Source organism: Cygnus olor, chromosome 6, assembly GCF_009769625.2.
Source record: "Cygnus olor isolate bCygOlo1 chromosome 6, bCygOlo1.pri.v2, whole genome shotgun sequence".
NCBI classification, from domain to species: Eukaryota; Metazoa; Chordata; class Aves; order Anseriformes; family Anatidae; genus Cygnus; species Cygnus olor.
The window spans coordinates 19,755,399-19,771,309 of NC_049174.1; the positions used below are offsets into that span (position 1 = coordinate 19,755,399).

The 15,911-nt window shown below is 38.8% G+C and overlaps 1 protein-coding gene across 10 annotated transcripts in view; it reads right to left on the bottom strand.

The window, feature by feature from the left end:
- The window catches only part of MYO3B (myosin IIIB), a 213,926-nt gene that overhangs the window by 197,703 nt on the left and 312 nt on the right, over positions 1-15,911 (bottom strand). For 8 of the 10 annotated variants that reach the window (XR_005821290.1, XR_005821291.1, XM_040562175.1 and 5 more), the window contains exons 2-4: positions 13,798-13,931; positions 11,105-11,170; positions 10,856-10,895 (exon numbers count right to left, since the gene is read on the bottom strand). Coding sequence is in view for 8 of the 10 variants with exons in the window: in XM_040562175.1 (XP_040418109.1) it covers positions 10,856-10,895; positions 11,105-11,111 (47 nt within the window). In the remaining 2 variants the exon portion in view is untranslated. Of the gene's footprint in view, positions 1-10,855; positions 10,896-11,104; positions 11,171-12,129; positions 12,325-13,797; positions 13,932-15,695 lie in introns of all 10 variants that reach the window. The other 2 variants (XM_040562178.1, XM_040562177.1) reach the window with 2 other exon arrangements.

Sequence of the window (15,911 nt, forward strand, 5' to 3'; positions counted from 1 at the left end):
CTCAGTAGCAAGCACCCTTTTGTGAACAGAAAGGGTGATTTTCCTTTAAAACAGCTGGTAATAATCTTTGTCCCTTAATCTCTCAGCCTTCATCCTTAGATGGTTCTTCTTCAACCCCACTATGTAACCAAAACCTCCCACTGAAGTCTGCCTCCCGGTTTAAGCTTAAGGCTTCATATCTGACTTGTCACATGGATTATTCAACACATTTAATGCCATTCATTCATCAGAATTTTCTTCTTTATTAGCTTTTGGCAGGTGCAAGGTTTATTCCACACAATCCACGGAAGCAAAAGTAGATCAGACAATGTAAATACACCCCCATCCAAAACCATGCTTGTAGCCTGAGAAACTTAGACACAAGCTTCCCAACATCCTGCTCTAAGGAACCTGCTTTGGCAGGAGGGTTGGACCTGATGATCTTTCGAGGTCCCTTCCAACCCCTACAATTCTGTGATTCTGTGATCAAACTGAAATCATATACTGCATATAGACTCCCTAAACTGTCCAAACTGCCAATATGCTCACATTATATGCTCATTTCTGTAAACAGACTTTCTCACACCACTACTATTCACACATTGGAAGGTTTGTTACCTAGTCTAGAACACCAATGGTTGCACCAAAAAGATAATCCCTTGAGGGTGTTCCAGCAAAAACAGTATTTTGTGCTGCTTTTTGGAAATTGCCATATCTGATTGATATCCTTGTTGTATCAATTGTGCAAAGGTAATTTTCTACAATGAATTATTAATTTTCTGTTGTAATCAGACATCTGAGATAGTCATAAATATTTATATGTCCAGTTAATACACTAATGAAAACTGAACTCATTCTAAAAATGGGATGTTATCTCAGAGGTATGCTGACCTAACGTTATGCTTAACCTTTACATTAGTGAAGCCAACTACCATACGGGAAGCAACTAACAGGAGCGGGAAAAAAACGATTTTGAAGGCACAGCACAGGAATAGGTTAAGATATCAGGACAAAACGGTGTTGTCTGTACCCTAGAAATATTATTTCACTTTTCCCTATCTCTAATTTCCCGGTTTGTAAAATTGGAAATAACATTCTCTATCCTTACACTCTTTTTGCAATCCTTGGGCTTCTCACTACCATTCCAGAGAGGTTTCCTCTTCAGAAACATAAATATCTCTTCTTTTTAGAAACTGAGTTATTGGTTTGTACATTTGCCTCTGTAACTTCATTATCCTTCTCAACCACTAAGAAACGTTTTGGGCTGCTAGCTGCCTGAGAGTAGTTCAATACCACCTACAGATTGCAAGAGCCTACAGGCAGAAATTCCTCAGAGCTAGCCAGCTGTATTGATATAATCCCTCACTCAAACCAGGTCAACATAACCTGCTAATAAAAGGATTTATTTACTATATCCACAGTAGACAATGCAGTTCACCAAGGTTTACAGAGTCACAAGAGAACAAAAATTAAAAGAAACAAGTTTATACCCATCTAGACTTAGACCAACCTTAAAGGTTTTTCTTATCTAATAAATTCACAGGTCTTTTTCAGCTTAAATGCCCTCACAGAAAGGAATCCTACTTCAGCAGTCATTTTTGCTTTACAATCCATCCCTGTCTCTGGCGTAACTCCTCTTTGTCCCCTCCCTTAAAACACAAACTACTACTCATTCATCTAAGAAGGGAGTAATTTGTTCCTTCCATCAAACTACTGCTTGCCACCTTCTGGAGAGGCTGATGTGAATAGTTTCACCTGCCCCTGTAACCTACTTCAGTGATTACTCACATCTGACTGAACTTTTCACAAGCTGTCAGCCCCTTGCGAAGCATGACAGTAGCTGCAAGTAGACACACCTCAAATAGACACACTAATCAAGGTGTTTGTCTCATTTAACTGTATTTTGATAATAACAAATGTTGCTGGAGTTACTGGTTCAGCATACAATCCTATTTTTGAGGGATGTTGTAACAAAGCAGATCCAAGGTAGGGCTACAGATCCCCTGTCTAGTTCAGTCCACAACATGGGGGAAAACACGGCTCTCATGAGTCTGGAAGCAGATGCACTACTGGGAACAGTAGGAAATCTTACAAATATTTCCTTCCTCTTGTCACTGCTGAAAGAGGTCATTAAAAGACCTTTACAAAGACTGTTGATTTTAAAACTGCAAATTCATGTGTCTTATCTTCAGGGAAAAAGGATCTCAGACCTACTGTGATTTCAGAAATGATTCACTCAACTCCTGGGCTCTGGGAACAAAAAAAGGAGGAGGAAAATTGAGGAGCTGTAAACCATGCTTCATTCTGTACCTTCAACGACAGGATGCCAGTGAAAAGTAAAGAAAAACAGCTAGGTGATAGCAGATTCTGATGCAGTTTTTTCTAATTTACACTTTTCTGCTAATTCAGATGTAGAAAGGATGTACAGTGCAGTGTTACAAAAACAGAAGGAATGAGGTACTCCATGTAAAAATTAAAGCCATTGAAAATTTTCTCTATGTGTACAAAGAAAATAATGAAAATTCATGTCTGTCAAAAGATGAAGAGACAATCATGCAAGTTTGGGAGTTATAAGTCCCTGATAAAAGATCTTATCATAATTATTCAAAAGGAAAGTACTGCAAAATCCAGAATTACTCCTTGACAAGGCAATTAGATTTTGTCAGGAGGTGAAGTCATCCATGCCAGAATTAATCTTATCTTGAGTGGGCTGAACTCTGACACAGCAAAGGAATCCAAAATATTCCAAGAAAAGAGACCTGCAGCAGACAGGCACGTAAGCTCAGACTTGAGCAAGATTAGCAGGCAAAACTGCATATTGAGCGTAAGAACCAGCACAGAATACTGCCCAGCACATGAAAAGATATGCAAGAAGCACAATGGATTACATCATTTTGCGAAAGTTTCCAATGTGCCTGCTTCACTCAGGAGCTGCATTTAACAAGAACCCATTGACCTCGGTCCCTACTTGAGCTAAACGACAGCCATATACCCCAGTCATTAACACCCTGTCCCTAACCCACAGATTTGGTCTCCTGGCCAAACCCTAAGCCTGCCTTACTGCTAAAGACTCGTCTGGCAGTCATTGGCCTGTTGGCTAACCCCAAGCCAGGCACAATTTTTTCATGGCCATTATTTTTACTTGCTTAAAGAAAGACTGGTGATGATATGCATGCTACAGCATTGCCTGTAATAAATGATAAATTTAAGAATTCACAGACTCTTGGACTAAACTTTAACAGTCATATCTTACACTAGATACTCTTTACATACAACATGCACATTCAAAAGGAATGTGGTGTAGAACATACAAGATAGATATTTTGAGGTAAATAAACTGGTTTTTTTACACATACATGTACATGCACAGAGTATGCAATCATTTGAGGACATAAGGATACATTGTTCTTCCTTAACTAAGTAGTTATTCAGACAATCAAGATTTAACTATGCAAAACCTCAAACTGTAAAGCTGAACCCTGTTTCAGAACCTGCTTTAAAAAGTCATCTGCCCCAAAAATAACTTTCAAATTTTATTTTTTTCTTCCTCCTATTAAATAAAAAGTTCTTCCAAAATTCTCATGACTTAGAATTTATTATTCAACAAAATTAGTCTTTGTCACAAATTATAAAATGATTCTGATTCTTTAAGTCTCTTAAGTTCATGAAAGTGTAAGACTACTTCCTCTGGCTGATGAAATATTCATACCCATTTGTCATCAAGACTTTAATAAGTATGAATATAGCCTTTTCTCTTTTGTGCAATACAGAACTGACAAAGATCTTTCCTTCATTTAATTTTGAATGTTGGAGTAAGATGCCTCCTGAAACACTCATAATAATTTCCATTTCCTGTACAACCAAGTAGAAAAGATAAGTTAAAATTTTCTTAGAAAGATGACTCCATATTTCAGGTACACAAGTAAGGTTTATATATTTGCACCATCCAAAGTTTACAGAAGTTTTCATCATTAAAACATCACACTTCCGTTTTCTGCATCTTTTCAGATGTGCCATTGTTAAGACTCAGAGAAATCAGAATAACGACCTAGTTAGACCATAGGTCTATGGACTATTAAAAATTTACTTCAATGAGTTTCTCATAGTGGTAGTACAATGTTCATGGCATCCTTACAAGAAATAGTCCCAGTAGCATTAACCCTCACAATTTCTTTTTGCAGATATTCATGTTACTTTGAGGCTGCACTCAGAATCACAGAATCATCTAGGTTGGAAGAGACCTCCAAGATCACTGAGTCCAACCTCTGACCTAACACTAACAAGTCCTCCACTAAACCATATCACTAAGCTCTACATCTAAATGTCTTTTAAAGACCGCCAGGGATGGTGACTCAACCACTTCCCTGGGCAGCCCATTCCAATGCCTAACAACCCTTTCAGTAAAGAAGTTCTTCCTAATATCCAACCGAAACCTCCCCTGGCGCAACTTTAGCCCATTCCCCCTCGTCCTGTCACCAGGCACATGGGAGAATAGACCAACCCCCACCTCTCTACAGCCTCCTTTAAGGTACCTGTAGACAGTTTTTACTGATATATAGACAGAAGAATCACTGGATGTGGCTTTCCCATACTACTAACCCTTACTTAATTACTTGTTTTAGGACAGAGTATATATCTGTAACTGGCTGCATTCAGAACAGAAATGCAGACAGGAAAGCAGGACAAAAAAGCTGAGTTCTCAGAGGAAAAAATCGTAGTAAATACTGAACTAACATTCCTAACTGGAATTCACATGATACTAACCTACTTAGTATCAGATCCATTCAAATATTCCTTCAAACTCACTGACTATTGAAAGTCACAAAATTTTATACAATCTGTACACTCATATTTATACCAAAACAAAGGCAAGATGTTATACAGTAATACTACCACTCCTAGTAGTCCTAAAGGCATGAAACTAAATACACGAAATGATAAAAACTGCCTACAAGTTATCATTTGAAATTTTGTTTTTTAAAGAATATCTTTTCTCTGGTGATTTTCAATGTTTGTAGAAGATGTACAGGTTGGAAAATGATTCTGAAATATGACCAAAACACATTCATGCAAAAATGTAATTTTTGAGCTCAGACAAAAACCGTCTTTCCATCTCATTTCAACAGCATGAAGAGCATGTGGGTAACTGGGGAGAACAACCAACAAACATAGTCCTTCTTATGAAAGATTGCAAGCATGGAGACCAACTGGATAATGAGAAAAAAAAGACAAGTGAAATTTCCAGTTACTGTATGAGCCTGCAATTGGGGAGGGGTGGGGGGACCAGAAATAAACCTGTTTCAGAAGAAAAGTATGATTTTATAGATTTAGAAAACACTCATGCACTGAATTCTTTCACTCTCTAGCTAAGAGCGACTACAGCAAGGACCTCCTCCAGAGCCCCATCATGTAAAAAATCATTTACTGAGCCTTCACAGAGCTACAGTGCTGATCGCTGGATCCTTCTTCAGCTGCTTCAGCAGCTCCCACTCTACTACCAGATTCCTGACTTTTGAACACCTCATTTACAGCCTCCATGTTGCTTCACTGAGCAGTGCTGATGGCTGGTTCTCAGTCCCAGAGGGTTTCCAGTTCCCCGTGGTTTAAGATTACACTTCCAGTCTCCTGCCTCATGTGCATGCTATGAGAGCTTCTGTCAGTGCTCCCTGAGGAGCTCTTTGTAGTTCTTTCTTCCCAAAAGGTTAATATTCCCTTTATTTTCTTTCAGTCAACTCGCAGTAAAATGCAAATAAGAGTTGAACAGAAACTACTGAAATACCTGAGTTTGTATATGCACAGGTTATCAGCAGTAAGTACAGGACAATCAGACAACAGAGAGAGCTGCTACTGCCAATCAAATAGAAGCTAAGAGTAACGTTCTCCAGAGAACTCTGAAAATTGGAACCTACTCATATTTGGCAGCTAGAGCCACTCCATGACTTCCCACTTCAGGAACACCTTGCCAGTAATCAGGAGGAATGACTGCAGCACAGGGAGGCAAATCTGAGGAAGCCTTAAGATTGCTGGACCAAGAACAGTGCTTTGAGGAAGTGGCAGCATTGCAGCCTTGTTGAACATTTAGCACTGAAGGCTAAAATGCTATTTTTCCCATTTTGATTGTTGTGGAGTTCATCCATTTGCAAAAGACATGCCCCTGGAAACTCTGACTTTAACATGTGGAAGCATCATTGTAATTTATGACAACAGCAGGGTGGGGTGGGGAGGGACACAACTCTGCCACAATTGTTTATAACTTAAAGGGCATTATCTGATTTAACAAGTACTCTGAACTGTATTCTTAGCATTCGTTTTACATGCATGCCCAGTCTTTCAGCCTGTCTTCTTCCTGCTCAGAGGGTAGACTAATTCTTTGTTCCAAATGCCTTTCCACAACTGGACAAAAGAAGGTGTTCATTTCACAGTGGCTAGTTAGCTGCTATGAGAGGGTGTGAAACTAAGCATGTTATCTGAGCAGTGCTGTTGAACTCAGTGAGGCTCTCAGCTGCAATCTTATGCCATCATAAATGCCTTTTATCAAGCTATTAAGGCAGCCAGTTTCTCTGTTATGGCATATACACGATTACTGTCAGTCGTGATAGTCCTTCACTGCTGAAACTAGAAAGAGTCCAAACAACCACTAGTGGAAAGCAACTTACCCTATTTACACGATTCACTGCCCATCTCCTTTAGTTTATTATTAGCTGTTTCTGCAGACCCTCCAAACCTTCTGCCAGTATAAATTGCCTCAGTTCCCTGGACCTATGACAGGAACACCAGCAGGGGGGCTGCATTAACCTTTCTATTTATTATCAGTTGCTAAACTCAAGTCACTTTCTTTGAGACTAACACTGGTCCTTCCTCTACATCTGATCACAATTTATATGATCTTCTGCACAGCAGTCAGTTTAGTTTTATGATCATTTTTTACAAAGACAGGGATCTTGCCACGAAACATAGAGCATCATTCTATGTACCTTTTACAAGCAAATTTAAAGTAGCATATTCAAAGTTTGTTTTTTTTTTCAAAAGAAAGACCCACACAGCTAAAAAAAAAAAAATCAAATGAATGGAGGAATTTTCTGCTGTAATTGTAATACAAATAATTTTTGAACACGTTTCCAAGAGCACAACAAACTAAAGATGAGTGCTTTTAAAATAATCTGTAACTTTCTGAAGATACACCGTTCTTTCCTGAAGTCCTTTTTAATCACAGAAAATGTTTTGAATCATGTAGCATAGCTACTGTATTTATCTCCTTTCATAATCTCCCCTGGCTTGCTCTCAGAGCCATTAATTCAAAGCTCCATCTGCTACAGTTGCTCATACTGCAGGTGACATTTATGTTAGGTTTGTTTCCTCAGAAGAAAATGTATAAGAAAAGGTAGTCTGACAGGTCTTTATATCCACTTCACAGGCTGCACATACAGTATAAAGATCACCCATGTAACTATTGACAGAAACGGTGAGAGTACAAGTGAAGACAACAAGATGTGCACCAAACATGCCCTCTTCTTACAAATGAGGTGGAATATATTGCATCTATCATACAGTCCTCTAGGAAGTTTAAAACACAGTGTGAAAAATGTACAAGGAGACAAGAAAACTGCCATCCCATTCTAAGCTTTTTACTGCTCCTGGTCTAGTTAACACAATCAGTCTGAGTTTATTCCACACACACAGAAGAAAACTGTTAACAACAGAAATATTACATACTTTCAATAACAGAAGTTGGGGCTTTTAATTTTTTTCTTTTCCTTTCAGAACAGCTTTTGCAAACAGATAGCAAATAGGTCAGTGACAGGTTGTTTGGACATGATACAAAGATGACAGGATAGCTCCATGACAGAGGTGAAGTAACTAGATGACGGTTACATAGGCAGTATCTTTACTATTTAGCTGATATAATTAGAGATCAGAAACCTAAAAAACAACTTCTCTCACCCTATACCTCCAGGTTTTGCTGGCAAATCTCCTCAAAGTCAATTTTAAAGCAAATGCTTTGATGAGACAACAGAATCTGTGGTAAGCTGCTGAGCATTTGAAAGCAAACCATCTTCTACCAGCAAGAGTCTTGGTGTGTTCAGTGGACTGACCTTCAGGCCTTTATAACCCTAAGGGGCAACTCTTTCTCCAGAAATCACTGCATCAGAGTAAGTTATTTCTCCATTTTCATTTTCTCTCTGTTTATGCTAATTCTTACTTCATGTTAAAATTTACTGCCAATTAGATAATTTCAGATACATTTACCCAGGACAAAAAACGCAGGAGAGATGCTGAAGAAAGAAGTGTCTCTGGAATCCCTAGCTCTGACTTTCTTTCAGGCCCAGAATAACTACAGTTCCCTTCTAATCTTCAGTTCATGCTGGGCTGCGTAGCAGAGAAAAGTAGAAGTACAAAGACCATGAAAGAGACAGGAATTGGCAAGGTCACCAAAGAACAGCAGAACAAATCACTCTCATAGCTGAACTACCATAAACCATTTCCCTCTTTCCCTGCCATTTATTTAATGCCTAAGCTGAAGACAGAAGTAGCAGAGAACACTGAATCAGGAAACTCTCCACTTGGCAGAGTTTAGTAAAATACTCCTTGCTCATGAAAGTATTTACAAGAAAAAGAGACGGGATTTTTCTTTTTCCAAGTAGTAGTCAAATATAAAGACAAGATCACCTTGGGATCAGCATCACTATTCCAGTTCTGCACCTACCCAGGAAAATAAAAAGAGCAGAGCCAGCAATCTTCTGAACAGTTTTAAACAGTACTTTCTGTTGTTTCAGATTTCAGTGCCAGAAAGAAAATTTTCCCTACATTTTTTTTAATCTTTTCCTCTATTATCCACGAAAAATAGCCAGTCTATGTACTCAGAGAGATGCCCCTACCTTGTTATAACAAAGAGTGAGCCCAGTCTATTTTTCCATGCGACACCCATCATTTCCATCTGAATCTCAAATCTAGATTGATGACCTGACCCGAGCAGCCCATGGCAAAACCAGTGCAGGACCCTTTGCGGGACACCTCCCTGACAACACATTACAAAGCCTTTACCAAGGCCTTCACAGTATGCTGTTTGTTAGGGGTACTGAGTCCTCCTAAGGAACTGCTCAGCAAAAACCTTCTGTCTCCTGACAATCCACAGCAGAAAACAGCACACCTGGTGCAAGGAGACAACAGTTTGTGGACTCTTTGAGACTTCCACACCTGAGTCCAATGGCAAGAACAGGAAAAGGCTGGGAAGGCAGCAGAGACAAGGCACAACTGAACAGCTAGCAGCCTCCGTGACAGAGCTGGAACTGTGTCAAGGACAAAGTGAGGGGTTCACATGGTACTATGGCAAATCATAGGTCTTAGGGCAGTCTTATCCAAAGGTATCATTGCAACACTCCACGATCCTCCACTTAGCCCCCTAAGTGTTTATATATTTGCTGGTCACACAGTATTTTGGAGAGGAAACCATGGCAAATAGTACAGATCAATGTGCATTCTACTGATTTATATATCTTGCAAAGACAGCTTTGTCAAAGATAGAGGCATCTGCTGGCTAACAGGAATCAGGTCTTTTATATACCTGGATAAGTGCCTACCCCTGCAAAAATCTAACTATATTTTGCTAATGTTTTGTGCTAATCTAAGTATATTTTGTCTTGCAAGAGTGAGGATCACCTTAGTGTGACAGCACCAACTGTTTTGTTATTAGCTCCATTACCACAATGTCTTAGAAAAAGCTACCCTTGTCTCTACCGACATGCATATAGACATGCAAGATCTTTAACTTAACAATTATATATGCAAATCCTTAGTTGGAACCTGTGTTGCCTTCAGCATTAATATTCTCAGTAAACTGATTTTTCTTTAAAAATAAATATTATTAAATCTGTGAGTTTCTTTTCACAATAGGTTGACACTGATGTAGCCATGAATCCTGATAGGAGAGTAAGCTTTTTTTTTTTCTTTTTTTTCTCTTTTTTTTAGCAAAGAACTAAAACAGCAAAAAGCATGCCATGAGCCGATTCTCCAGGCAGGAGGTATAATGAAAGCAGTACAGGCTGCACTCTTCACAATCCGTTCTTCCTTACAGCATTATGGTTGCAAAAGCTTATTCCACTTCCAATTCCCATCATCAGAAACATCAACACTACAAACTCATAACTCAAGACTAGCAGCTTTTAAGGTATGATTTATAACAATCATTCCTTTGACGAAAATTAACAGGTAAAGCCTGTAGAAATTAAACACTGTAGTTTCTCTCAAAGACGAAGCTGAAGAGTTCCCTCAGAAATACAACTAAGAATTTTTCCAGACACAGAGATCTGTATTTCACCATGCCATGCACCATACAGTTCAAAAGTCTCCGCTTAGCAAGTAGTTTCTGAACAGGAGTAGAAAGAGAAGTAGCTGAACAAGACCACAATCACAAGGGCAGTTCTACCCTTCGGGAACGTTACGGAACGGGATTAACACTTCTAATGCAACCTGAGTCAAATACAATTGTGCTGTCTTAAGCGCATGAAGACCACACTGAGATGCAATAGCAGAGTCAGTAACCAATCTTATTTTGAATGCATGTTTTCAGTGGGTAATGTATTAGTCCTCTCACTATGGACTTGGTGTTACAATGAACCTGGGAGTCAGCTATTTTGCCTAGCTTGATAGCTTTAATTTCATTGCTTGAGAAATAAATAATAAATAAAGGTTAAGAGATACAGCTGCAAGCAGAGCAAAACTTCATAGCTACTAGCTGCTCATCTGGAATATAATTATGACATGTTAGCAGAACAAGACAACGACTTATCTATTTTGTGGGAAGGGAGACAGAACAACACAATACATTTGTTTTTCACAAAGATGCCATAGGAGATGAAGTTCAAAAATTGTTTCTTACCTAATCCAGTTTACTTCAGGACTTGCTGAGTTCTCAGATGCTGTAACAACAAACAAGAAAAAGTAAAAGCTTGACAGCTTTCAAGACACTTGAGATCTTTGGCATTTCTCTAGCTGTTTCAAAGTAACAGGCTACCCAAGCGAACAGCTGTTGATATATAGGAGCCCGACTGCATGCATTACAGTTCTGTTACAAAGCTGATTAACAATAAAAGAGAATAAGGCGAAAAATTAAAATTTGCATCCTTACCTGACATAGCTCCTGGTGGCCATATGCTAGACTCGGCAAAAGGTGCTGTCCCTCTGAGCAATAAACCTAGAACGGTTGAAGGCTGAATTATTAACAAGAACATGAGGAGTTCTCAAGCACATGATGAATGAAACAGAAATCCAAACCTTGTAGCCTGATTCACTTTGTAAAGGGAACTTAAGAGAGTTTCCTGAATGCTTGTTCAGTTGATCTATTTCAAACACACGATGGCACATGGAAAGAGGCAGCATGGTGCTTTACTGCAATGCAGGGTTAACGATGAACACAGTTCCCTAAACCATTTTCACAGTAATCTCTTACAAAGTGGAATTTGACTATAATGGAAATGGCTGACTTTTATTATATGGCTGTTGTATACATTCCCATTCCCCTAGTCGCCTCTCTTCAGTCATTAGCAGCTAATGTGCTTCCAACACTGTGTTTTGGCCTCCAGCTTTTTTGTACCTAAGTACTCCAACTTTTTTGTACCTAAGACCATAGATGTGCTCTTCAAGCAGCTGATAATTGCACCGATACAGTCTGTAAGTTCATACAGTATTTCTGGTTTAAAATTGGGTCATCCAATTAACTTTGAATATGGCACAGCTGGAATGAAATCAATGATTTCTGGGCAAAGGCTGAAAGTTCTCTAACATAACTTTTGTGTCTTTTGATACTGCTGATAGCAATTAGAAAGTAACAACCAACATAAGAAGCCTTGCCAGGATGAAAGAAAAAGTTGACATCAATTTCTCCTCTCAAGAGAATTTTCTAGTTCTTCTGTATTATGTTCTGCAGAATTCTTATTAATACTTGCAGTGCTGCACAGCACACTCTAATGATTAGCACAGCTTTCAGAAAGTGACCTTATCTATTATGAAACTCAGGTTCCTAATTCTAGGGGCGGGAGACACAGGTGAATTTTAACATGGAAGTTGGACATTCAGACTGAAATTCACAGCAATGAGAACACAGGACAGGTATGTGGAGCCAAGAGATGGGCAACTCTGAGGAAAAGGCCATACCTGAAACTCAGTCTGCATGAGGGAAGCAACTCTGTGCCTCTGTGCAACTGGGACTGAGAGCCTCAACTTTCTTCTTCTGCTTAAGTAGCTTCCCCCTATTGAAATTTAGTGTTCTTTCTTATACCTTGCTCTGGACTCTCTTCTGCACTGGCTTGTTTTATCACCTGGTAAAGTATTATTTCCAGAAAGTCTACTCTGGGTACCCAACGCACAAGGACAAAAATAAAATCAACAATAAGGCAAAGTGCATTTCTTACACATTTGGTGGGTAGGACATAAAAAGTTTGTATTTGAGAGGAAACAGTAAGTAACATCTTGCAGTGACCTTAGGAAGTCTGTACAACTCACAGACTTCAGAGAAAAAGGAAAAAAAAAATTGGGTAATCAGACAAAGTACTGGAGGGGAGAAACATGAAACTGAGACAAGGAAAGTAAAATAGAAAGGGGTGGAAATATGTAGAGCTTCACAGACACAGTAAGAGACACTTGATATAATGGGAACAAACTGTAAGGATCTGTAAGATTGAATTATATGATAAACAAAGCAGGAGTGTAATCAACAGGAGGAGAAAAGTACATGTAGAAGATCAGAAGGAGAAACTGAAATTGGGCTATGATGAGGAAAAATTTAAACAAATAACAAGTATAACAGGTATATACAACTAGGTATAACTAGTAAAATTCAGACCTAGAAGGGCCGCCTAGGAAAAAAAAAAAAAAAAGCAGGACTGGAAAGCTGCATCAGTACTTATGTATGAACATCCAAGAGACAAATTGAATCCCAGGTTTGAATCTCAGTCAAATGGCTGCCTCTCACATTTAGATACAAAGAAGTTGAACAACTAGTTCCTGCTTCCTATGAGCAAAACCCTGCTAAATAAAAGAGAGGAAGTGTATATTTGTTCATACAGGTGCTATCTGCTTTACAGAATACATAATTTTCAGTTATTACACACAATGTGGGCATAATAATTCATTGCAGATTAAAAACAAACAGATTTTTTCAGCAAAATTAACAGCTTAATATATTGTTGAAGCTTTCAGCCAAGAACTCTGAGTCCCTGGAAATTACATCCCTTTTAAGTGTTTCAGGTTGCTTACCACAAAAATTGATGGGCTTAATGTAAGCATTATTCTGTGAATTGGAGGGGTAAATGATTCATAATAGTTCCTGCAGTAGTAGTGGTATGAGCAGAAGACAGACGGAGATGGAATTTTCTTGTGAACCACGGAAACTGTGTGTAAGCTGAGAAAGGGCCATGCTCAGCCAAAAAATACACTGTCCTTGCAGAATGTTAGACAAACAGCTGCCTGAATTGGTACTTGTAATTATGCCATTACCTCACGTATGCTGAGCACATTCACCAATGTACCACTCACGCCTCCCTCCACAGTCAATATGTTACCATCAGCACAGGATGGAGGAAAAGAAAATTGATTTCAGTTACTTTAATTGTCATCAACCATAAAGCCATCATGCTAAACTGGCAAACAACAATACATTTTCCACAGCTTTACACCTTCTCCTCATAATCTGACCAATGAAGTAGTGTCTATAAGAGCACGAGGAGCAATTAAAGATGCAAAAGGTCATGTGCTAGCTTTAACTCTTCCCTTATTCTGAGACGTTTTTATCTCATACATGCCCTACTACTAAAAACTACTCACCTGTCCAGTTTGCTTGGGGTCTGTATGAGTTTTTTTTTTTCACCCTTCTTTTATCTTGCTAATCCTTAGGCTCTCCCCTCATCACACTTTCTCCTCTCCTGTATTTGCTTGGATTAGATCACAGGAATTTACCTCTAGAAATGAAGAAAAGGGAAGTTTGTAAGAACTAGCAGAAGAGAAGCTACAGCTACAGACACACAGTATCATGCTAAGTGCTGTTCAAATGACAGTTTAAAACTATGGTTAAAAAAAATAAATCACTGGACAATTTTTCTTAAGCAGAACAAAAGCAAACCAATACCAGAATGTTCAGTATTTCAAAACACTTTCCTGAACACAAACATTCTTTGAGGACCCTCATAGCACTCACTGCACAGTCTACAAACACCTTGTTCGTTATTCTCTTCTTCACTTCCTCTGCGGCAGAAGGCTGGTAAAGACTCTGTTTTTCTGCAATACAGAATGTTTCTCTTCCTCAGGACAAGCTTGCACTCAGGAGTCCTTTGTTAGCGAGCTGTTCCAGCCATTAGCACAGTAAGAATCATTGTCTTTGTCCACTGAACTTTTTATTCTGAATGCATTTGGCAAAAACACTGCACAATTGGTCCTGACAGCTCTAAAAGCAACTGAACAGCTACTGTGCTTCCACTAAATCTCTCATCCCTATAGTTATAAAGCCAATAATACAGGTACATTTCTTCTTTGAATGATAGTGGAAAAATCACTTACTGTGCACATACATCAACAGGACAGCACATAATTCTGAGGAAGGAATCATACAGCCATCCTCACTCTCCAATGCACAACTGTGTATTGCTGCAGATAATATTCCTACAGGCGCTTAAGCACGGAGCACCATGTGCAGCAAGCATCAACACAAGAGTGTGAAAAAGTTTTTCTTTTCCCTGTTTCCAAGCTGATCCATTTGCACTTAAACTGACCTTTAATTTCAAAAGAGTCTGACGTGGCTTTTACCAATCTGTAACCAACTTGCTTCTAGACAGACTACCATATGAAAATATTATCCCGGCAGCAAAACAGATCTGTTTTGTGCCAGTCACATTTTTATTTTTGGAACAGAACTTGGGTGAACTCTTCTATTTTTAGTTAATATACTCTATACTGCCAATAACCTACATTGACTTGAATAAACACTGAAGGATTAAAGGATGTAATGTCAGAAAAAATAATACATTAGTTTGAAATCATACATCAGGAATTAAGTGGACTTTAATACTGGGGTGCAAAAAGGGTCTAAAAAAAAAAGAGGTTCAACATATTTTCAGAACACATTCCACAAAACTCAACAGTAAGCTAAGATATAACCAATTCACTGCTTTTGCCAGAAAAACCTCATAAACTACATCTGGTTTGCTGACACTTAACCAGTATTAAACATCTTCATATACGAATAGTTTTTAACTTAACTATTTCAAAGTATCTCAAAACAAAACACTGATCCTTGGTTTTCACCATCCAATGAAATTGGAATTTCAGAGTGGAGATTTTGAAGGGAAGAATGAAGTGAACAATTAGCTTTTAAATATTAAAACTAAAAACTATTTTGTATTTATACAGAATAGAATGTTTAGAGAAGTAACTAGAAAGACATTTTATAATATAAGTTCTCAATTTGCGTGCGGTATTGCCTGAAGATGTTCCCTTTTCTTTAATAAATTACCTGTCTATGTACTGGGGAGGAAGAAAAATACACATATATTTGTTTAAAGGAATCAGATATTGTAGTTCTTGCAAACCTTATCACGGTTCATTAGTAATTAGCAGGTCACTCACAGAAGTGCTATAGAGCAAGTCAGGCCTACTTTGGTACTAAGGGAACGTATACATTTCTTCAGTTCTTCATGGCTTTGCCCTGATGCGCCTGACTCCTGTCACACTTCTCACATTGTAGAAACCACGGAGGGTTTTTCTATTCGAGTATTGCTTTCACATAAACTTTGGAAAACTGACAGAGCTGGCAGCGACCTGCAGGGGCAAGCTATCTGCACAACCGCCACAGATTTGCTTGGCGGATACAAGCGCGGCGACCTTTTGAGGGCACCGGGGAAAAAACAAGATGCCGGCGGCAGGGCCGAGCCTTGGCGGCGCAGACC